We start from the raw sequence: 23,733 nt of genomic DNA, 5'->3' as shown, positions 1-23,733 counted from the left end.
AAAGTCAGTTGATACTGAATCTGTAGATCAATTCGGGAAATGTTGCCACCTTAACAATAAATCTTCTGATCCTTGAATATAGATGTCTTTCCATTTATTCAGAACTTTACTTTCTTTCAACAATGTTTTGTATTTTTCAAAGTACAAATTTTATACTTCTTTTGTTACATTTATTCCTCATTGTTTCATTTTTGATCCTAGATATTATTTTTAAATTTCATTTTGGATTATTCATTGCTGCTGTTTAGAAATATAATTCATTTTTGCATATTTAACTTGTACCTTGTTACCTTGCTGAACTTTGTTTATTCTAGATTTTTAGTGAATTCCTTTGGATTTCTCTACGTAAGAACGCATCATCTGCAAATGGAGATAATTATACTCCTTCCTTATTTGATGCCTTTTATTTCTTTTTACTGACTATTTGCCCTTTCTAAACTGCCAGTACAATTTTAGATACTGGTGGTAAGAGTTGATGTCCTTGTCTTGCTCTGATCTAATGGGAAAAGCATTCATTCTTTCACCATCAAATGTCATGTTAGCTGTGGATTTTCAAAGATGCCCTTTATCAGGTTGAGAAAATTATCTTCTATTCCTTATTTGGTAAATATTTATCATGATAAGGTGATGGATTTGCCAAATGTTTTCCTGTGTCTACTGAGACAATCATATACATTTGTGCTTTATTCCATTGACATGATGTATTACATTAATTAATTGTCAGATAATAAAACAGCCTTGCATTCCTGGAAAAAATATAGCTTTGGTCAAGGTATATAAACTTGTTAATATATTGCTGGATTCAGTTAACTAGTACTTTGTTTATTTTTATATCTATATTCATAAGAGATACTCATCTATAATTTTACTTTGTTGTGATATCTTTGTCTGGTTTTAGCATCAGAGTAGTAGCCTCACAGAATGAGGTTGCAAGTGCTACCTCTTCTATTTTTGGAAGTGTTTGTTAAGAATTGGTGTTCACTCTTCTTTAAATATTTGGTAGATTTATCAGTAAAGCTATCTGCACTTGGGCTTTTCTTTGTGGAAACTTTTTATATTACTAATTCTCTTTCATTGTATTAAGTCTACTCAGATTTCCTTTGCTTTTTGAGTCAGATTCAGTAGTTTGTGTCTTTCAGGAAATTTTCCCATCTCATCAAAATTATCTAATTTGTTGGTAACAAGTTGTCCATAGTATTCTCTTTTAGCTCTTTATATTTTTATAAGGTTGTAGTGATGTCCCCTCTTTTATTCCTAATTTTAGTAATTTGAGTGTTCTCTCTTTTTCTCTCGGTCAGTGTGGCTAAAGATTTGTCAATTTTGTTGATCTTTTTAAAGAATGAATTTTTGTTTTTCCATTCTGTTTCGTTAATTTCTGCTGTAATGTTTATTACTTCATCCTTTCTGTTTGCTTTGGGTTTAGTTTGCTCGACTTTTTCCAGGGCCTTAAGGTGGAAGGTTAGGTTACTGATTTTTCTTTTTCTTTTTCTTTTCTTTTCTTTCTTTTTTTTCTTTTCTTTTCTTTTTTTTCCTTCCTTCCTTCCTTCCTTCCTTCCTTCCTTCCTTCCTTCCTTCCTTCCTTCCTTCCTTCCTCCCTCCCTCCCTTCCTTCCTTCCTTCCTTTCTTCTTCTCCTCCTCCTCCTCCTCCTCCTCCTTCTTTCTTTCTTTCTTTCTCTCTCTTTCTCTTTCTTTCTCTTTCTTTCTTTCTTTCTTCTTTCTTTCTTTCTCTTTTTTTTTTTTTGAGACAGAGTTTCATTCTTGTTGCTCAGGCTGGAGTGCAATGGCATGATCTCGGCTCACTGCAACCTCTGCCTCCCGGGTTCAAGTGATTCTCCTGCCTCATCCTCCCGAGTAGCTGGGATTACAGGCATTCACCACCATGCCTGGCTAATTTTGTATTTTTAGTAGAGATGGGGTTTCTCCATGCTGGTCAGGCTGGTCTTGAACTCCTGACCTCAGGTGATCCACCCACCTTGGCCCCCAAAAGTGCTGGGATTACAGGCATGAGCCCCTGCATCTGGTCTCCTTTTCTTTTTTTTTATATTGGTGTTTACAGCTATAAACTTCCCTCTAAGCAGTGTTTTTGCTGCTTCCTATAAGTTTTGGTATGTTGTGTTCTCTTTTTAATTTAGCTCAAAGTATTTTCTAATTTCCCTTGTGATTCTTATTTGACTCATTGGTCATTTAGGTGTATATTGCTTAATTTCCATATATTTGTGAGTTTCCTAAATTTCTCTCTGTTCTTAATTTAATTCCATTTTGGTCATAGAACATACTTTGTATGATTTTTAAATCTTTCAAATTTATTGAGGCTAGTTTTATGGTATACCATATAATCTATCCTGAAAAATGTTCCATGTGCCATTGAGCTAGCATATGGTTTAGCTTTTTGCTCTTATTGAGCTACTAGGATCCTCTTAATTGCTTAGAACCAAAATCTCCATTGCTTTTTGAGATTGCCTTTAGGCTTTAATTTTTCCACACACTGTTCCAAATCAAGTCAATTCCTTTGGGAAAAGCTGCAGAGCTTTGTGTCTTTACAGCCTGTGTCTCTCCCCAGCAAAATTCTTATGCCAATGCTCCAGAGCTAGTGGTGAGAACAGTGGCCCACTTCTTTTGGAGTGACACTCCTGCTTTACAAATTGAGTGCTGGGAAGGGATAGTAGCCTTTTTGATGTTCTTAGTTTGCCCCTCCCAGAATAGAACCTCCACTTCCTGAAGTGGACCAAGGTTAATCAGGGCCTACCATTTTTACCCTGCCTTTGCCTGGGGAGAAGGGGAACTCCCAGCCTGTCAGCTATTGTTGCCTGAACTAGCTTCTGCAACATGGAGCTGGAGAGGATGAGAAACAAACGATCACAACCTACCTCCCTCAGGGAGGTACAGTACCCCTAAACTGGGGACTAGCTGGTGAGATTGTTCTCTTGGCTGTACCCACCTTCAATATTGCTTCTGCTGTGCGGAGGTGGGGTGGAGGAGGGAGTAGATTGAGATTCAAATGCCACATTCCCTCCCTGCTTTTGCCAACACTTAGTAGATTTCCTGGAGTATATGTTTCTCTACTTGCTCTATGTGCTTCAGACAATTTCCAAGAATGTAAGTGGTTTTTAAAAAATAATTTTCAACATTTATGGTTGTTTTGCTGGGGGAGGTTCCATGGAGCTCCTCATGCCCCCATTCTATAAGTTGCAGCCAGGTTCTGTCTAAGCCTCTCTTTTAATCAAGGTTGAGATTTGTTAAGTATTCAAAAATGTGTAGAGCATTGCTAAATACTCTATGAAGATCTTGCATACTACCACTTATATCTCACATATGACCTTTCATTCTCAAGGCAACTGCCTTACATAAATTCTATATCAATCTTGCCTTAGAGCATTTTACTAATCTCCTGACAAGTTTGCCATCTTAGTCTTCTTCCCTGTCCAATCTATCTTCCTGCTACTGAAGTGAATCATCTGAAACTTCCTTGATTATTTACCTTGAATGACTCTCTACTGATTACAGACTAAACTCCAAACTATATAGCATGATACACAGGCTGTCAAACAGCTAGCCCCAACTTTCCAGTTTCATATTTTTGTCATTTTTCCACTTGCATCTAATGTTCTAACCATAGAAGATATCCAGCCTTAACCTTGATGGCCAGTGCCTTTCAAATTTCCATGTTACATTGACACCATTCCCATCCCTTCTCTGATTTGTAAATTTCTACTTATTCCTCAAAGGCCTGATCAAATAATATCTACTTTATTCCAAGTAGCTATCAAAGTCAGCTGATTGAGCTGAAAATCAAATGTTAAGTCAGAAATCAATAAACATTTGTTGAATGAATGGATATGTCTCCTATAAGCCTCTTTGATACATTTCTGCTTCCATTCTGGGCTCAAAATGAAAAACCACAAGAAATATTCAGACATTGTTGCTTTGCAGACAGAACTCCAGAGTCAGCATTAAAATAATATTAGAAATGGAGTAATAGCTGTCATTTTATTTAAACAAATTACACCTAAAAATATATTTAATCAGGGAGAAACCTCCCCTACAAAAGGAGGGCATATCTAGGTAGCCAGTTCATACTTTTGAGAAAAGGCTATTCAGCTTCTGAGATGTGTGTTCTAGAGGAAATAAAGGAAATGTTTATCATCAAATATTTATTTCTATTAAAAAAGGAGAAGAAGAGTATTTTGAAGGAATTCCTACCCTGGATGCCCTTAGTACCAAGGAGCTCTATAACCAGATTGGAAGATAAAGAAATTAAATGTCAAAAATGTGGTATTTTGAAAAGTACCTTAATTTAGGAAACTCTGGCAAAGGTCCCATTATTTTTCTAAACTAGGTATAATTAGATACATTGCCCCCTCCCCACCAATTTAGGAGAAATAAAAGGAAATTAAGTTTTTACTTACACTTCCCTTTCTCAGGTAAAACATCCAAAGTTAATAAGAGAATCATCTGAAAAGGATATATTATTCAATAATAAAAAAATTGGATTCTGATTCCTAAGTTAATTTTCTTCATGCAATTTAGATGCCCATAGACAGATGCCTTGTTTATGATATATTCATAAAGGGTAGCATAGATGATTTAATTTATATTTATACTAATTGGCAGGATTGTCAATGTACTGCATGAGAACAAGCAATAAACCCTAGCCCTTCTTTGCCATCTCATGATATCTGAGGGTTAAAAAATAATAAAAAGTACCTGTTTCAAGAAGATCTACCCCAGACTTACTGGTTCTCAATTTAAAAGAATATTAGTACTGCAGACTCCATGCTCAGGGTCTCCCAGCACTTCTCTCCTTGTACTGACCTGAGGCCGTCATTTGGGCTAAGAAGAGCAGGTACACAGAGGTAGCATCCAACTGCAGGTGTCCCCATTGATCATCACCGACTACAGTGGCACAGGTTTTGGTGTTGTACTTGGCATGGAGGCTATCCTTAGTACTCTGACTATGTTTGAAGGATTCTACTTTATCCACCTGAAAAGAACAACAGCATTAAAAGAAGGATATACTGAAAAATCAACCCATATGCCATACTTCTGTAGTACTCTAACATACATTATTGCAATGTGAAGATACATTATATTCAGGTAATTGTAAATATTTAAAATACACTGTTACCTCTTTTTCCCTACACTAGTACAACTGGAAAGTCTGTTATTGTTGTTTTTCAGTTCAGTGATTTAATTAGAAAATAATATCAAATAGTAAAAAATAGCTCTTTTCTATTCATTGCCTCTTGTTCACTCTTCATATGGTTGCTTTGCCACACTGTAGATATAAACTGACATTCAGAGTGCTTGAGTGAGAACAGCTGAGTAAAAGATAACTGAGTGTGACAAGATACATTTGTTCCTGAAACTGAGGTAGAAATTTCGAAGGAAATTAGAATAAGAGAATATATTTTGAAGGAGTAATGAAAAAAGCTGCTGAGAGAGGGACAGAGAGATGGAGTAATGGTATGACAGTGTGAAAGGAAAAAATCTTGGGCCACTTCAAGCTGGAAACAGCTCAGGGCAAATCTGCCTAGCATTCTATTCAAAGTCATCCTTCTGCTCACAGATAGATGCATATTCTGATTGCCTCCTTTGGGAAGACTTATCAGAAACTCAAAAAATCCAACCATCTGTCTCTCATCTACCTGTAAACTGGAAGCCCCTAGTGGAGGGAGGCCTTGTTTTCAGTAGTCTCAGCCTTTCTGGATGGAACTAATATACTTCTTACATATATTGATTGATGTCTCATGTCTCCTAAAAATATATAAAACCAAATTGTGCCCCAACTACCCTGGGCACATGTCTTCAGGACCTCCTGAGGCTGTGTCACGGGCACGTCCTCAAACTTGGCAAAATAAACTTTCTAAATTAACTGAGATCTATATCAGACTTCATGGGTTCACAACAGAAAGCTGAAACTAGAAGTCAGAATGGAAATATTGCGTAAAGGACAACTGAAAGATTTAGTTCCTAAAATTTAGTTTTGATTATTAATGCCTCTGATGTATGACAGTAACAGCTGCACCTTAAATTTGGTTCCTGAAATTAGTGACCTTAAAACTAATTGGTAAGGTAGAAAGTTCAAATATTGGCCAGGCAACCCCTGACACTTTGGGAGGCCGGGGCGGGAGGATCACTTGATCCCAGGAGTTTGAGACCAGCCTGGGCAACATAGTGAGATTCCATCCCTACAAAAAAAAAAAATGAAAATAATTAGCAAGGCATGGTAGTGCACACCTGTAGTCCCAGGGATGCAGGAGGCTGAGGTGGGAGGATCACTTGAGCACAGAGGCCAAGGCTACAGTGAGTGAGCTAGGATCATACCACTGCACTCCAGCCTGAGCAACAAAATAAGACCCCATCTAAAAAAAAAGTGCAAATATCTAAAATATAAAACAAAGTAGCAACTATTTTCTATCTACCATATATTTCTATGTGTTACTTTGTATCTACTATATATTTCTTTCTACTATAGACTTCTGTGCATGTAGGCAGTCACTTTATCAATCTGGGCCTCAATTTCTTCTTCTAATAAAACATAATATTGATCTCTAGAAAAATCAGGTCAGATTCAATATGGGTAATATACTTTAAGATTTCTTAAGATAAAACAATTTTTTTTAAGTAAAAACACTTTTGTATGCAAAAATATCACAAACAAGCATCAAAAATAAATGATAGACTGCTAAAAAATTCACAATGCATATGAAAAAGGACTAATGTCTATAATGTATAAGAACTCTTCAACAGGCAAGAAAGAACCTAGAAGACAGACAAAGGACTTAGCAGACAATCCATGAGGGAATGCAAATTTTCAATCTATACATAAACTTCACTGGAGGTCAGGAAAATGCAAATTACTGCAAGGAGATATAAAGTCAAGGTTTCTTATCTCCAATCCTAAGATCTAAAACACTTTGAAAAGGTTTTTCACCTGTTTTGCATCAAAATTCATTTGTTGGCAACATCAGATTCAAATTAAGTCTTTATTCCACTTAGTATGAAAATGTATGTTTCCCTACAGAGATATTAATGTTTCTGATTATAGAGTGCTGTCATAGACCCACAGAAGGCATAAAATAATGTATGGTATATATATAGCATACATCATATACTTTAAGGTTGGCAGGCATATGCACTGTACTGCCTTTTTAAAATCTGAAAAACTTTAAATTCTAAAGTTGATGGCCCCAAGGGTTTCAAATGAGGGGGTGTGTGTGTGTGTGTGTGTGTGTATTTGTTTTTGAGACTGGGTCTCACTCTGCCACCCAGGCTGGAGTGCAGTGGTACCATCTTGGCTCACTTGACCTCCTTGCAGCCTTGACCTCCTGGGCTCAAGTGATCCTCCCTTCTTACCCCACCATCCCCAAGTAGCTGGGACTACAGGAGCGCACCACCATGCCCAGCTAATTTTTATATTTTTTGTGGAGACAACATTTTGCCACATTGCCCAGGCTGGTCTTGAACTCCTGGCCTCAAGTAATCCACCCACCTTGGCCTCTCAGAATGCTGGGATTATAGGCAAGAGCCACCAGTGCCTGAGCAAATCAGCATTTTAAAATCTGTATCATCTTTTTACCCAACATACACAATTGCATGTATAGTAATGACGAAACACAGTAAAAATCATTTGTAGAGGGAGAAAAAAGACTAGGAGGAAACATTCCAGTTGTAATTAGGTTGTGAGATTATGGGTGACATTTTTCCTCTCTAATTTTCCAAATTTTCTAAAATTAATGTGTACTATTTGTGAAACTGAAAAAAATATCAGCTATAAACATTACCTAAGGGGTAGAGATACTATTACAATGTGCTTTTATTAGAGAGGAGGGTGTTACCAATACCATACCTGTCTGATCATGCAGTGTAGCAGTCCTCTCATCAGCTTCACTACACTCTGCAGAAATAAATGGAAACAAGACAGTTATAAACATCCCTAGATACAGGAACACTTACTCAGCAACTGCAGTTGGTACATGACCTTTTGAGAACAAGTAACCCTATCCTGTGTTCCTATTTACATGGCATTTACTTTATAGATACACAGAAGAGCAGGTTACAGCTAAAAGTGGAATCAAAAGCTATACTTTATAATCCCTTCAAGTCAAAAAAATCATCCAAGCTACAACAGGTTTATGTAAAAATAAGCCAACCATACTATTAGAGGACATTCCACCTGGAGAAAGGGGCAAGTCAGCTTAAAAATCATAAGGCTCTGAGGATGCTCTAAAATACATCCTGTGGCCTAGAAAGACTTCACTACAACACTGCTTTTAAATTTTCTAAACTAGCCAAGACTTATCTTCAAGTGTCCACAGAAGTATTTATCTGGACATGTCCCCTAAAGAATAAAGTAAATTTCAATTAAGAATATGAAGGGGATTTGTTCATATGACTCAACGCTTTTTCCTTGAAAAAAAGTCATAAGTTCTTTTCAAGTCATCACTACTTCTCTTACTAGGGATTGACAATTTAAAGTAGTTTGTTTTCCCATCATAACATCTCAAAATTCTGATCACCAACTATATACTACATGACACTAAAGGGCCCATCAATTGAGGCATGGGTAGGCAATATGTTTTGGAGGAACATAGCACTGAAGAGCTTCTCTATTTCTCTAAAAAACTTTCTGTTTCACAGTCCAAAAGAAATCCAGCCAGGTTACTCCAGGATATGCTGGCTCAGAGGTAACTTCAGGACACCTCTGAAAACTAATCTACTTGGAAGCCACATGATTCTGTTATTTTGTCAAAACATATTCAAATGGGACTACAAGCAATAGTCATGATAAGGATAAGTACCTATTAAGTTCCAACTCTTTGTGAAGCTTTTTACTGAGGGAAAAATAAAAATAAAAATGGTTTCTGTGGGAGAGTCCCCTTTCTTAAGTAATTTCTGTCTATAAATGGTCCCCTCCCCTTACAGATCAAAAGAAGAAATTTTTAAAAGACAAAGAATAGGCAGTGCATGATTTTGTCACATTTTAAAGCCTGAAACATTTATTATAAAGCAAGGAAACTTATTATAACCCCTATAAGAAGACATCTATATGACTTTGACCCTAATGAAAGAGTCCATCTCTTTAATATATCCTATTACAGAAAGTATTTAATGCAACCTCTTCTGTGGGGAAACTATTCAGTTCTGATGCATGTCACCACATATTCAAAGTTTCTACCATATTCTATCTTTTCTAACAGTCAATGAATTAGAATGAGAAACAGAGGGAGGTGCTTGAATAGTCTTGTCTTTAAATCAATGCCCCAAAGGAACTTATTAAAAAAACATATTGATAGCCTCTAATCAACCAATATAGAACTCAGCATTTATACTATTCTGTAAGAATCGTGGGCTCACTTCATTGGCTTCTTCACCATTTTACTGCCTTAGTCACTTTTTCTCTTGCAAATCAATCAGCTCTCTTTACCATCCAGCCCCACTGCTTCCAACTAAATTTTCTTTAAACAGCAAACCTGGGGAATCAAGGACTCAGTGGAGGATCTCAACTAGTGGCCATTATCAGACATTTTTATCCTCAAGTTCTAACTTCCAAGGCAAGATAAAATTAGTAGGAAGCATGGGGAGGTAGAAATGATGGGAGGTATGTGTATGTTGTGTTCCCCAAACCAAGTGTTGGGGGAAATAATTAATGCCATCTACCACACATCCAGGTGTGCTAGATGACATTAATTATACATGTACATTCATACACCAGGGCTTCTACCCACACCAAGTGACCTTCCCTCTTGCCTATTCTTCCTGAGGATATCTATCTATCTATCTATCTATCTATCTATCTATCTATCTACCTCTGTGAACTGACTTTATAAGAATATATAACTACATAACCATATCTGTGCATTTCTTTCTCTCTCCCCCCAAGTATATGTCCAATCAGTTATTTATTGAACTTCTATCAGGTTTTGTAGAACATGAGGACAAGGGAGATGGGACAGATATGTTTAAAAAACTAAGCTACAGCATAGTCTACCCAGCATTTCCCGATTATCCTTTAAAACCCAACTCCTCTGTGAAGTCTTCCTTGCCTTGTTCCAGAGAAATTTAGACATTCCCACCTCTGTGTGTTCCCACAGAGCTTAGTAGTTATCTCAAATACATACAGTACGTATAGTACCTATCTTAATGTACCGTAACTACTTTCTTATGTTATCTGTCTCCCCCATCAGATAATGAATTCCCTGAGAAAAAGGGGCAGAGGCCAGGTTCAGAAAAAGACTTTAAAGTCAATGGACTAAGTAAGTTGGATTAAAAAACTAACTCATGTCTGCAAGTAACTCTCAAATGGCTTATCAAAAAATCATATATATGTCTGTGTGTGTGTGTGTGTGTGCGCGTGCACATGCATGCAGGGGTGGGTATGCAAATATGATAAAGTATTGACAACTAGCAATTTAGATAAAGTATAAGCAAATATATTTATTTTACTATTCTTGCAACTTTCCTGTAAGTTTGAAATTTTCCATAGTAAAAAGTAGAGGGTTACATATAAATATTTTGTCCCATTTTCTTTTTAACACCTATTATAGGGCCTGGCACATGAGCATTACACAGTCATCTTTTAAATTAAAAAAAAATGAAGACGTTGAATGGCACAGATAATAAGTGATCTAGAAGTTCCAAGAAAGGAGCCCTGAGAAAGAAGTGATCACTGTACAAGTGAGTGGTCTGTGAGAAAGGACAGGGACCACAGAAAGAGTGGGATTGGTGCTAGGCTTTCAAAGGATATTAGTTTAGATTGGAAGGGAACAGGCATGTAGAAGAAGCAGCCCATAAAAATTTTTGTAGGTGGTAATGTCCATGGCTCCCATGGAGGCAAAAATTTAAACAAGACTGAATCCGAAGTCATAAGATCCAGGTTGCATTCATGGTATCATCAAATTCCAGCTTCATCTCTGGGCCTCAATCCCTTCACTTGTAAATTGGGAATAATAATACTTGATTCACAGGGTACTGTGAGAATAAAATACTGGTAATTATGGGAAAGTGTGTTGTACAATGGAAAGTATTTATTAAAATGCTAGGTATTTTTATTAAGGGATAATTAGAGGAGTAATGAAGACAACAACCTGGCTAGAACTGGGGATATAATGGAGGCCATCAGTGTTATATAATATTGAAAAAAAATAAGTTAGGACCAACCCATAGAGGGCCTTGCCTCTCAATCCAAAATGTCTGGACATTACTTGTGGAAAAATGAGAGCCACAGAAAGACTGTCAAGGATGGAAATGACATAATTTAAATGTGGTTTTAACAGAAGTGTTAGATGATAAGGGTTTAGATTAAGGTTCAGGCAGAAGGAAGAGAAAAGAGGGGATGGATTCAAGAGAAATTATAAGAACAGACTTTGGTGTGTATGCATCAAAAGGTAAGAGGGAAAAGTCAAAAATCATTTTAAGGTCAAGTAGCACTCTTCAAGCACTGTTTCATAGAATACCAGTCCAAGAGATTCTGAAAAGGCTATAAAAGTCACTCCCATCTTAGACTAAAAATGTACATTTGCACACCAAAGACTCTGAGAAACTATGGAATAGAGACACCTGCTGTTTAACATAGCCCCAAACTTAGTTGGCCTAGTATTCCACTGAACACACTATGGGAAATACTCCAAGTAATATTGCCTGGGTGGTTGGTAGAATGGAGACAGTAATAACAGATAAAGAGATTGTTCATGAGTTGCCCTTGTTTGGTAGTTTGTTTTTAGTTGGAAAGGTGGGGTTTCAAACACATTGAGTTTAAGGAGCCACAGTACATGCAGATCAAACTGATGAGGTGACAAATGAAAACCCAGCTTTAAAACTGAAGTGAGGTCAGAGATGAAGACTTGAAAGTCATTCTCATAAAGGTAATAGTTAAAGTCATGAGAAAAGATGAACGACTACACAAAAAGAACAAAACTGAGGATGTAGAATTGGAGGCAGGCAAAGAGATATCCTTATTCATGTGCCTATATTTCTATGGGTGTGAGACTGTATCTATATGCTTGAGAGAAAGACATTTGTAAAAACATACATGAGCATAATTCTTTTTTTTTTTTTTTCTTTTTTTGAGACGGAGTTTCACTCATGTTACCCAGGCTGGAGTGCAATGGCGCGATCTCGGCTCCCCGCAACCTCCGCCTCCTGGGTTCAGGCAATTCTCCTGCCTCAGCCTCCTGAGTAGCTGGGATTATAGGCACACACCACCATGCTTAGCTAATTTTTTGTATTTTTAGTAGAGACGGGGTTTCACCATGTTGACCAGGATGGTCTCGATCTCTTGACCTCGTGATCCACCCGCCTCGGCCTCCCAAAGTGCTGGGATTACAGGCTTGAGCCACTGCGCCCGGCCACATGAGTATAATTCTACTCTCAATCTAGGATGTAGTAGTTGCCTAAACACTTGTCCTCTTTTCCTCCAGAATTTTCTTGAATTCTCTGACATTGCTTCTCGGAAAGAAACCAAGGTAAGAATTGGAAGGAAAGGTAGAAATAATTGACAATCAATGTTTTGGTAAAATCCACACAATAAGAGAAAGTAGACAGTAGGTAGGAATTTAATCTATGACTTTATTGGATTTAATCTATGTTTATATTTTGGCCATAATTAGTCATTATTAACCCTGGTTGTACATTAGAATCACCCAGGTAGTTTTTTAAAAAAATATTGATGCTACTGAGCTCAACTTCCAGAGATTCCTGTTTAAATTGTCCTAAGCTAGGATATAGTAAGGGTATTTCTTAAAAGATTCCTGGCTGGGAGCAGTGGCTCACGCCTGTAATCCCAGCACTTTGGGAGGCCGAGGTGGGCAGATCATTTGAGATCGGGAGTTCGAGACTAGCCAGGCCAACATGGTGAAACCTCATCTCTACTAAAAATAAAAATAAAAATAGCTGGGTATGGTGGTGTGCGCCTGTAATTCCTGCTACTGGGGAGGCTGAGGCAGGAAAATCACTTGAACCCAGGATGCAGAGACTGCAGTGACCTGAGACTGCACCACAGCACTACAACCTGGGCAACAGAGCAAGACTCAGTCTCAAAAAAAAAAAAAAAGAAAAGAAGAAAGCTTCCCAAGTGATTCCAAAGTACAGTCAGTTTAGAACCACTCATCCAGATCAGGAACAAGTCTAGCCCACTGCTGTTTTTATAAATTAAGTTTTATTCAAACATAATTATATTCATTCTGTATATATGGGGGCCCCTGAACAATACAAGTTGGAACTGTGCAGGTCCACTTACATGTGGCTTTTTTCCAACCAAACACAGATCGAAAATACAGTATTCATGGATGAGAAACCCATGTATATGGAAGGCTGACTTTTCTTACAGATGGGTTCCACAGGGCTGACTGCGGAATTTGAGTATGCAGAGATTTGGTTATAAGCATCCTGTCCTGGAATCCATCCCACACATATACTGAGGGATGACTGCATTGTCTCTGGCTGTGTTTGCACCATAGTCACAGAGCTGAGTAGTTGTGTAGAGACCACATGTGACCTACAACCCTAATGACAGAAATAGTTAATATCTGGTCTTTTACAGAGATGATTTTCTGGTCCCTAATTAACACTGAATCAGGTTTGAGAAAAAAATTGAGACCTAATAATAAAAATCTGTTTCAATTCATAATGAAAGTTCACAGAAATTTAAAAATTCCCACAAAACTTTTTCTTTTTGAAAGATGTTTCCTAATTGCTATAATGTTTTGAAACATTCCTAATTACTATTAAGGTGGTATGAAAAGTACTTTTTGACTATGTGAAAAATTATTTAATGGAACATTAAAATTTTAGAATGGGCAATTCAATGTTTCCCTACTATTCCCCCTTCCTCTGGTAAATTCTTTATAACTGGGCCAAATAAGAAAAAGAGTTAACATTACAGGGAGATAACAGATTTATTCTACTAGTATTGAAAAAATTGGTCAAATTGTACCAGATATGGAATTCCAGTTCTATTGATATTAATTTCCAGCAAAAATAATGCAACAAACAAAACAGTGAGGCAAATCTAGCAAAACATTGAGTAGGATGTAAGATTTAGGGGAGGGGAGTAGGCAGGATTACAGGTGAATTTTTTAAACACTCCTGTATATTTTCCAAATTTCTTCAATGGTATTTTTTTTATAAAAGCAAAAAAATATATATTGATCTGTACAATCTGATCTAGAGCAAAAACTCCAACAATTTATTTTTGGTAGACCTATGTATCTCTCAATAATGGCTTGAATTAACAACAAATGCCAATTGTTGCTATGGACAATTCAGTGAGACTTTCCTATTTCCAAGAACTGCAACCCCACATTATATTGGTACTCTTAAAAAATAACCAGAAATCAGTATTCTGATTTATAGATGAAGACTGGAGCCCAGATTGCCTAAGTCATAGACAACTGGAGAAAACGGCTGCTATAGAGAGAATTTTTCCCACTAATGGAAATGAATGCACTTCCTTCTTATAACTGTCAACAGAGTACTTCAACTCCCATAGTAGCCCAGAATATTGTTTTCTTAATATTGTTTTCTTGGTTGTTAAAGAGGATGCAGCTCCCTTTGTGTCTAAACAGTTCTACAAAGGACGCTTTTTTACTGAGGGGAAAGTGACTTAAAAGTTGGCTTAAAGGCATCTGTTGACTCTGACTTCATTTTGCCCAAGAGTTGGGGGAGGGAGGAAGCAACAGGCTTTGAAACAGTGGCCACAGCTACAAAAATCAACAAATAAAGTCTTTACTGTGTCTAGTCCAGAAGGTTTGCTGATTTGTGTCATTTACCCTTATACAAATACCACAATTTTTTAAAAATTAAATAACATAGTAGATACCTGCCCCCAAACGTTTTTCTCAATGACAATAAATAGAGACTACAAGATATGTTTAATTAGAGTTATGCATTTTAGGAAAGATCCCAGGATAGGATTTTCCACTGTAACAGAACAGACTGTTCCCTCTCCCTCAAATCAGCAAGTTTCAAGTTTCCACTGCAAGAAAACCACTTCAGTACAATACAGGAAAGCTTTCTGGAATATAATTTCAGAAAGATGATGAAAGAGAGAAAGGCGAAATACAGTTCTCTTAGCTTTTGGTGGGTTTCACTTCCTTCAATTCCCACTCTGCCCCCAAGCCCCCATCACATACAGCTTCAGATCTCTTTATATTTTTATTTTGAGTACCTGCTCCAATTCATAGGCCTTTGCCTTATCCTCATCCCGGTCTGCATTCTTCCGATAGGCCAGGCCCAAACCCCACACAGCCAAGATGCTGTACACATTATCTCGGACCCAAGCATCTTTCTGATCATAGCTGGCTGGAAGCAAGCCAGTAACTGGATTCTGCAAGGTGAAGAAAAAGAGGGCAGGAAGGTAACCATAGGTTGTTAACATTAGGAAACAGAATCTTCCAAATGGGTTTTTTAGGGACTTCAGTCTTTCTTCTACTTTTCCACTGTTGAATTTTATAACCTCCTCTTTTGCTGACCTATGGCAGGCAAATACTATCTTCCCACCCTCCCAAGCTTTACTGAGCTACATTGGACACTTTAAAAACTGTGTATATTTAGGGAGTACAACATGATGATTTATGTATTCATTGGGAAATGATAACCACAATGATGTTTATTACCACGTCTACCATCTCACAGTTACCTTTTTTTGGTGTGGTGAGAATACTTAAGATCTCTCTTAGCAAATTTCAAGTATACAATACAGTATGCTTAACTACAGTCACCATGCTGCTATATGTTAGATCCCCAGAACTTGCTCATCTTATAACTGAAACTTTGTGCCCTTTGCAAATGCTATCTTGAATAAGGGGTAAGTGGTGGCTGATGCCTTTCAAGTCTGAAATGTATTATTAAAGACACAATTAAAGGTATTATAAAGTGCACTTATAATGGATATTATTAAAAGAAAGTGTTAACTTTCTAGTTAGAAAGAATGAACTAGTGAACTAGCAATGAAAAACCCGCAGAAAGGAGCAGAAAAAAATATAATTAATAGTCTGTACAAAGTGCCTCTGACCTTCACAAGTCTAGTCTTAAAATGGATTAAAAAAAGAATGTTCCTTTACCTCTTTTCTTTGGAAGGAAGGGGAAGGAGAAGACACCCAAACCTGGTGTGTGTGTTTGTGTGTGAATAAACAAGTGAAAAAACTTCTTGCAACTCTGCCCCTGGAACTCTGCTATTGGCTAGGGGAGGGAGCCGGGGGTGGGGGCGGGGGGCGGTTGGGAGTTCAAAGGCATGACTGGAGCTCCTGACTAAAGGTGCCTGACCAGCTCTGTTCCTGGTCCAACACCTACCTTTCCTTCAGGGTCCTTTACCACCTCCCCAGCTAGGAGGCGGGAGAACCTGCTACAGACAGACACACACACACACACAGAGTTTATAAAAGGTCTCCGTCCAGGCTATCATACGCTACATCCTCGTTCGCTGATTACAGGCGACACCCCTGCACTTACCTGATGGCACAGGATGGTCTGTTGCACCAGCCGAGCGTAGCCATCCAGGCGGACCCCGGAGTTACTCCGGCTCCTCATGGCGACACGTTTCTAATTGTCCTCTGAGAAACAGCCCGGGTGCCACCGGAGCCTTCGGTCCCTAAGGAACGAGGATCCAATGCAGCTCCACCCTCGTGGTGGGAGGCCCAAGTGCCAGGCCCCACAGAGCCCTCCCACCGCTCAGGCCTGGCGCGGCGGGTTCTGCGTAGCGTTCGGGGCTCCGGCGGCCTGTGGGGCCCACCACCCGCCAGCGCTGGTAGCCGCCTCCCGCAGACTAGAGCCCCGCCGCAGCTGTCCCTCTAGTCCCGTCCGTCCTCCGCTCAACTCAGGGAGACCGCCGCGGCCCACAGTCTCCCGCCCAGCCGCCGCCGACAGGTCAGCGACAGCAGCACCGCCTCCACCTTGGCGGCGACGCGAGTGAGAGGCGGGGCGCGAGCGGCGGGTTCTGGCAGCTGCGCGCTGCGACCTAGGAGCTTGCCCGCCCCGGGGCCGAGAATGTGTCACCGTAGGCAATGTGCTTTCCGAGGTTTATTTTCGAAACATCGCAGATGACTATTTCAGTTTTCCACACTTGCTGTGCACACAGGATGTTGAGGAGGTTCTTCTTTCTTCTACAGGACTAGTTTTATACAGGGACCTACGGTAAACTTCAAAACTGAAAGTCACCTTTGTGTTCCGGTCTAAAGACTTGGATTTCTGAGTCTTTATTGTATTATAGATTTTGACTTTAAAAGCTCAAATTACACACCTCACTCCGACCCAAACTAACCAAACTGGAACTCTTAAGTTACTTTACTCTTTAGTAACTAGCGAGTCTGCGGGCTTGGGAGGGAGGAGGCGGCGGTGCGCTCTGAGGAAGGCAGTACCCCAGGCGGGGAACAGCTGGGAGCTAGCAAGCCCCTGAGAGCGGCTTTGGCAGAACTGGAGCTGGAAGAGAGCCTGTAACTGCTTTGGTTGGCTCCCTCGTGCGCACATATGTCACAAGACTGAGGCAACAAACACTCAGCTGAAAATAAAGTAGGGAAGGAAAGCTGTATAAGAAGCTTGCAGGCCGGGCGCAGTGGCTCACTCCTGTAATTCCAGCACTTTGGGAGGTCGAGGCGGGCGGATCGCCTGAGGTCAGGAGTTCGAGACCATCCTGGCCAACATGGCGAAACCCAATCTCTACTAAAAATACAAAATTAACCGGGCGTGGTGGCGCGGGCCTGTAATCCCAGCTACTCGGGAGGCTGAGGCAGGAGAATCACTTGAACCCGGGAGGCGGAGGTTGCAGTGAGCCGAGATCACTCCACTGCACTCCAGCCCGGGCAACGAAGCAAGGCTCCTTCTCAAAAAAAAAAAATAAATAAATAAAATAAAATAAATAACAGCAGCAGCAGCTTGCAATAGCCGAGTGGCTTACCACTGTAATCCCAGCACTTTGCTGAGGAGTGCGGATCACTTGAAGTCAGGCGTTCGAGACCAGCCTAGACAACATTGTGAACCCCCGCCCCCCCCCCCCCGCCTCTACTAAAAATACAAAAATTAGCCCGGCGTGGTGGCGCACTCCTATAGTCCCAGCTACTTGGGAGGCTGAAGCAGGAGAATCGCTTGAGCCCGGGAGGTAGAGGTTGCAGTGAGCCGAGATGGCGCCACTGCACTCCAGTCTGGGCGACAATAGCAAAACTCAATAACAAAACGTCTCAAGGGAAAAAAAAAAGGCAGCAGCTTGCAGGTAACGTTGCTTGCTGGCTTCCGGGAATCAGTCTGCAGCCCTTGGGGCGGCCCAGCAGGGATCTCAGTGCCTTTGCTCCCTCCATTTCAAGGCCCTTCCTCCACCCCCCTCCTCTTGCTCTCTGCTTATTCGAACCTTGCAAACCTTTCAAGGCCCTGCTTAAGTACCACCTATTCCCTGAATCGCGGGATAAGAGAATTAGACCGATTGACTTCAAGTTCTAAGCCTTCCTTAGCCACCTCATCCAGGCCACGGTGATTTTGGCATTTTCGTTTATCTTATTTCTCTTCTCATAAGCTCTCTCCGTTCCACCCCAAAACCCCCGCCCAATTTAGCATAGATCCAGGCACCTAGGAAGTAACTACTTATTTGGTAGTGATTATGAGGAAGGAGGGAATGCTTAATAACTCAAATCTGGGACTTTCAGGTTCAATAGCCAGACAGTGATACAGATAGATATCGTGACACACTTAGAATTCTCAAGAAGATGCTTTCCATTGCAGTCACTCCCCACGCAAATGCAATGACTGGCAAATAACAAGCCACTTCAAAATCTAGGTGCATACTGGAAGAAAAAGTCTTTCCAGAGAAAGCAGTGCATCTTGGACTTTTTTTCTTCTTCTTTTCTTTTCTTTTTTGAGACAGAATCTCACTCTGTCGCGCAGGCTGGAGTGCAGCGACGCGATTTCCGCTCACTGCAACCTCCCGGGTTCAAGTGATTCTCTCCTGCCTCAGCCTCACGAATACTTGGGACTACAGGCATCTGCCAACACACCTGGCTAATTTTTGTATTTTTAGTAGAGACGGGGTTTCACCATGTTGTCCAGGCTGGTCTCGAACTTGGATTTGCATCTTGATCATCGCTGCTCTGCCCCTAACTCGCTGACATCTTCCTCTCAGCTGTAGCCTCAAAAGCCATATCTCTACTCTTGTGCCCCCTTCAAGCTAGAACCTCTCTTTTTCTTCACCTTCATTTAAATATGTTTATGAAATATTGAATATTTATATTTATTTTAAATATTAAATATGAAAGTAATGCACACTAAATAAAACATGGAAAGTGTAGAAAAGTAAAACAAAGAAAATATTAAAATCACCCATAATTCCTTCACAGAACCACATGTTAATATTTTATTTTTTCCCGCGTAGACCTTCTCCACTCCCCTTCAAGCTGTTTGGAAGTTTGACTAGATCAGATATGGCAAAGGCAGGGTGTCACTACAAAAGACTACTGGCTGGTTATCAAGAGGTCTTGCTGGTTGGCATTGCCTTGGTGCTTTTTCAACCTCCATCCAGGCTGGGCTTTCAGTCTTGCAGTCTGGGAAACTCGGTCTGTTCAGTGTCCCAGAACTGGTTGGAGTCAGAGGCTGACTCATGCTGATTACCTCACAGGAGCCTGATGTATATAAACCAGGATGCAGGTTGATAATGGGAAATAGAACTATGATACTGTTTATATTGGCCTGACCATCACATTCCCTCCCTTTAATAATATGCAGCCTCACTACATACCAGGTGCTGTTTTGCTTTATGCAATAACTCTATGAAGTAGACACTTGGTAATCCCATTGGAGAGATGGAGAAATGGAGGCACATAAAGATTAAGAAACTCACAAGTCTGCTGTGTCCATGTTGGCCTCACTGATTCTCCCTTTTCTACACTTCCATGGCTCACTGGCATATTTTTTCCTTACACATGTCAAAATTGTCAACCAAGTTACAGACAAGAATTGCCAGTGGAAGGCATTATGTTTCGTGAAGGTGATTTTTCTCTTTGATTCATTGTACATTCACTTTACAGTGTGACTCTCAAGTAAAATTTTATTTCCAAGTTCCTGAGACAGTTTTATTGTTGCTCTCTTAAATTACCTAAATTTTTTCATCATATCATTTTTTAAAATCCAACAAGTTTAAAACTTCACATGCTATAAGCATTTTCCATTTTACATTAATATCTGTACTAATCTTCCGTCTAGAAGATGTTCTACAGTTTGCTTATTCTCATCATCATTAAAAATAATTCCTTTATTATTTAATTTCTTGAAAGAAAATACACTATTTCCTTTCCATTATTTCTCATTCACTCTCTTTAAGGTAGTGAATGAATTATTTTTTTAAATTATACAGGTAACATTTGAATGCATTCTCAATGAAAATATTTGAAATATTACAGATTAGACTAAAGTTCCCTATGTCTATCATCCCCTGTCACAGTCCCCTTTATCTCCCTTCCCAATGGTAACCATCATTATTGAGTTGGTTCGTGCCCTTTCAGATTTCTTTCTATGGATTTACATATATATGTAGAACTGAATATAAAATATGTAGTTTTGTTTTCTGTGTATTCATTTAATATGAGCTGTATTATACTGTACCTACACTTCACATGTAGCTTTATTCACTCAAAATTATACCATGAAGATTTAGTCCTATTATTACCTAGAGAGCTGTGTCATACACCATGGTAGGCATTCCTTTATTGATAAGCATTTAGTTTGTTTCCCCCCTAGAACTCTTGAAAACAGTACTTCAGTAAACATACATATATATCTTCTTTGAATGCATACAGGTATTTGGAAATGTGCATTTTAAATTTTGATATAAATATAAATATAGGGCATCTTTTAATTTTTATTTTCTGGAATACTAATGTCATTGATCATCTTTAAATGTTTATTTTAGTTTAATTTATGTTTGTTTATTTAGTTCATTTTATTTCTTCTGGTTAAAACTGTTACGAGAAAAGGGGTCTCAATACAGACTCCAAGAGGGAGTTCTCGGATCTCATGCAGGAAGGAATTCACTGCGAGTCACAGAGCACAGTGAAGGAAGCAAGTTTACTAGAAACTACTCTGTTACAGAGTAAGGTGTCCTCAGAAAGCAGGTAGATGAACACACTGTCTTAGTTTTAAGTTTTTCTTATGTAGCGGTCTTGTCCACGTAAACAATAAACCAAGTTGTGTCTACTCGAGGGTGAGTAGACAGCATGACAAAATTTATTCTTCTCTTGATTTAAAGAAAACTATCCTTGACATTTTAGTGCATGAAGACATCAAAGCATAACTATAATTATCTTGAAAACGTCTATTGTTATGGGTATTGGGACATCTAGACTTGTCCCTTGTAGGTGTCTTTAGGCTGATTCCTCAACTGTAAACATCATATAAATGTGGGTCGTGACTGGCAAGGAATGTACCTTATTCAACTCAAGACGAAGCTGAACTGAAAATGGTGTTAATCTGGCTCTCCTAGGCTCTTGCTTTCCTAACAGAACTGCTCTTATACTTAGTCATTTCTCTATTGGGTTGCCTTTTTCTTTTTGAGTTCAGCAATTTTTACAACTTATATATTCCGGACTTTAGCCTTTTTTCTAAAAGAAATGTATAAGAGATGCACATGTTTTCCCATAAGCGGTTTGTCTATTAACATTATTTATGATGTCTAGTTTCATATAGCTTTCATTTTGAATGAAGTCAAATTTATGAATCTTTTCCCTTTTGTCTTAATTTAAAAGGCCTTTGCAGTGGGTCGAACAGTGCCCCCCACCCCTACAAAACATATGTCCACCTAGAACATGCAAATGTGACATTATTTGGAAAATGAGCCTTTGCAGCTATAATTAAGGATCTGGAGATGAGATCCAGTTGGATTTTACAACTGAGCCCTAAATCTAATGATGGGCACCCTAATAAGAAGAGGAGATGACACACAGGAAGAAGGTAGCGATCTGAAGACCCAGGCAGAGATGGGAGTGATTCATTTGCTAGCCAAGGAACACCAGAGATTGCCAGCAGCCACTAGAAGCTAGGAGAAAGGCATGGAATGGATTGGCCCTCAGTGCTTTCAGAAGGAACCAAATCATGCTGACACCTTGATTTAGGATTTCTGGCCTCCAGACTGTGAGAGAATAATTTTCTGTTGTAAGCCACCCAGTTTGTGGTAATGCATTGCAGCAGTCCTAAGAAATTAATAAAGTCACCCCGTCTCCACTACAAATACAAAAATTAGACAGGCATGGTGGTTACACCTGTAATCCCAGCCACTCAGGGGGCTGAGGAATAAGAATCACTTGAACCCAGGAGGTGGAGGTAGCAGTGAACTGAGATCATGCCACTGCACTCCAGCCTGGGTGATAGTGAGATTCTAAATCAATCAATCAATCAATCAATCAATCAATCAATCAATGAAAGTCTTCTTGCCCCCAAGATCATCAATAAATGATCATTTATCTAACACTTTTATCGTTGTGCTTATTATCGTTAACTTTTAATTCTTTTGTATTTTTCTAAATGGGTCTAGAAAGAAATCTAGCTTAATATTTTCCTAAATGGTTAGCCAGTTATGCTAACACCATTTATTAATTCTTTTCCCTTGATTTGAAATGCTGCTTTGAGCATACCTATGAGTCTGTTTCATTAATCTATTTTTCTATTCCTTCACCAATATTGTACTACCTTGGAATTTTAGAATCACTGGGTAAGGTTCTAAGGAAATTATTTTGGAGGGTGGTCAGGGCCTCACTCTGTCACCCAGGCTGGTGTGCATTGGCACAACTATAGCTCACTGCATCTTTGAACTCCTGGGCTCAAGCAATCCTCCCCCCTTGGCCTCTTGAGTATCTAGGACTACAGGTGCATGCCACCATGCTCCGTTAATTTTTTAATTTTCTTGTAGAGATGGGATCTATGTTGTGCAGGCAGGTCTTGAACTCCTGGCTTCAAGTGATCCTCCCTCCTAGTCATTTCAAAGTGCTGAGATTACAGGCATAAGCCACCGTGCCCAGATGAAAATTCTGATTTTTATTGTGATTGCATTGAATTTGTAGATTTGTTTGGGGAGAATTGACATATTGACAGTACTTTGCTTTCCTTTCTACAAAAAAAAGTACATTTATTTATTCAGACCTTCTTTTATTTATTTTGGTAACTTTATATTTTTCTCAATGAAAGCCTTATATTTTTTGGTTAAGTTTATTTCTTGGTATTTTTTTTTTGCTATTGTATTTTAATTGATTATTATCGTGTATAGGGAAATGATTTGTGTATGTTTACATACACTCTCTGTTAAACTCTTAACATTAAATCCAGTGACTTGAAGGTGATATTTTTCAGGTTTCTAGATAGACAGTCATATGATTTGCTAAGAGTAACAATTGTGCTTTTGTCTTTCAAATTTTAATGTCCCTTATAGTGGGGATAGTGATTATCACTTCTTGCTCCTGATGTTAATGGGATGTATGTGTAATATTTCACAATTAAATATATCTGTAGTAGATTTACAGAAGACACCATTATCACATTAAAATAGTTTCTTTTTCTTTCTCTTTGGCCTCGTGAAACTTAATTATTGATATTAGTTTGAAATAATGTTGAAGTTTATTGGATTCTTTTTCTTCATGCATTGAAAAAACTATATGGTTTTATTCCTTTACTTGGCTAAGGTGTGAATTGCATCGATAGCTTTTCTTATTTTTATTCCTAAGATAAACCACACTTGATCACGATAAATACACTAGATTTAATACACACTAA

General features: G+C 38.9%; 1 protein-coding gene across 7 annotated transcripts in view; it reads right to left on the bottom strand.

Moving 5' to 3' along the window:
* The window catches only part of PHKA1 (phosphorylase kinase regulatory subunit alpha 1), a 120,215-nt gene extending 103,301 nt beyond the window's left edge, over window positions 1-16,914 (bottom strand). For 3 of the 7 annotated variants that reach the window (XM_032270155.1, XM_032270156.1, XM_032270154.1), the window contains exons 1-4: window positions 16,450-16,909; window positions 15,167-15,325; window positions 7,850-7,897; window positions 4,813-4,981 (exon numbers count right to left, since the gene is read on the bottom strand). In XM_032270155.1, coding sequence (XP_032126046.1) covers window positions 4,813-4,981; window positions 7,850-7,897; window positions 15,167-15,325; window positions 16,450-16,527 — 454 coding nt within the window. In that variant the 5' untranslated portion in view covers window positions 16,528-16,909. Of the gene's footprint in view, window positions 1-4,812; window positions 4,982-7,849; window positions 7,898-15,166; window positions 15,326-16,449 lie in introns of all 7 variants that reach the window. The other 4 variants (XM_032270151.1, XM_032270153.1, XM_032270150.1 and 1 more) reach the window with 3 other exon arrangements.
* Between the last annotated feature and the right edge of the window lie 6,819 nt (window positions 16,915-23,733).

This window comes from Sapajus apella, unplaced genomic scaffold (assembly GCF_009761245.1).
Source record: "Sapajus apella isolate SASKATOON/1434 unplaced genomic scaffold, GSC_monkey_1.0 scaffold204, whole genome shotgun sequence".
Classification (NCBI taxonomy): Eukaryota; Metazoa; Chordata; class Mammalia; order Primates; family Cebidae; genus Sapajus; species Sapajus apella.
Note: the sequence above shows the minus strand (reverse complement) of the source record. Positions and strands in the feature narration are given on the sequence as shown.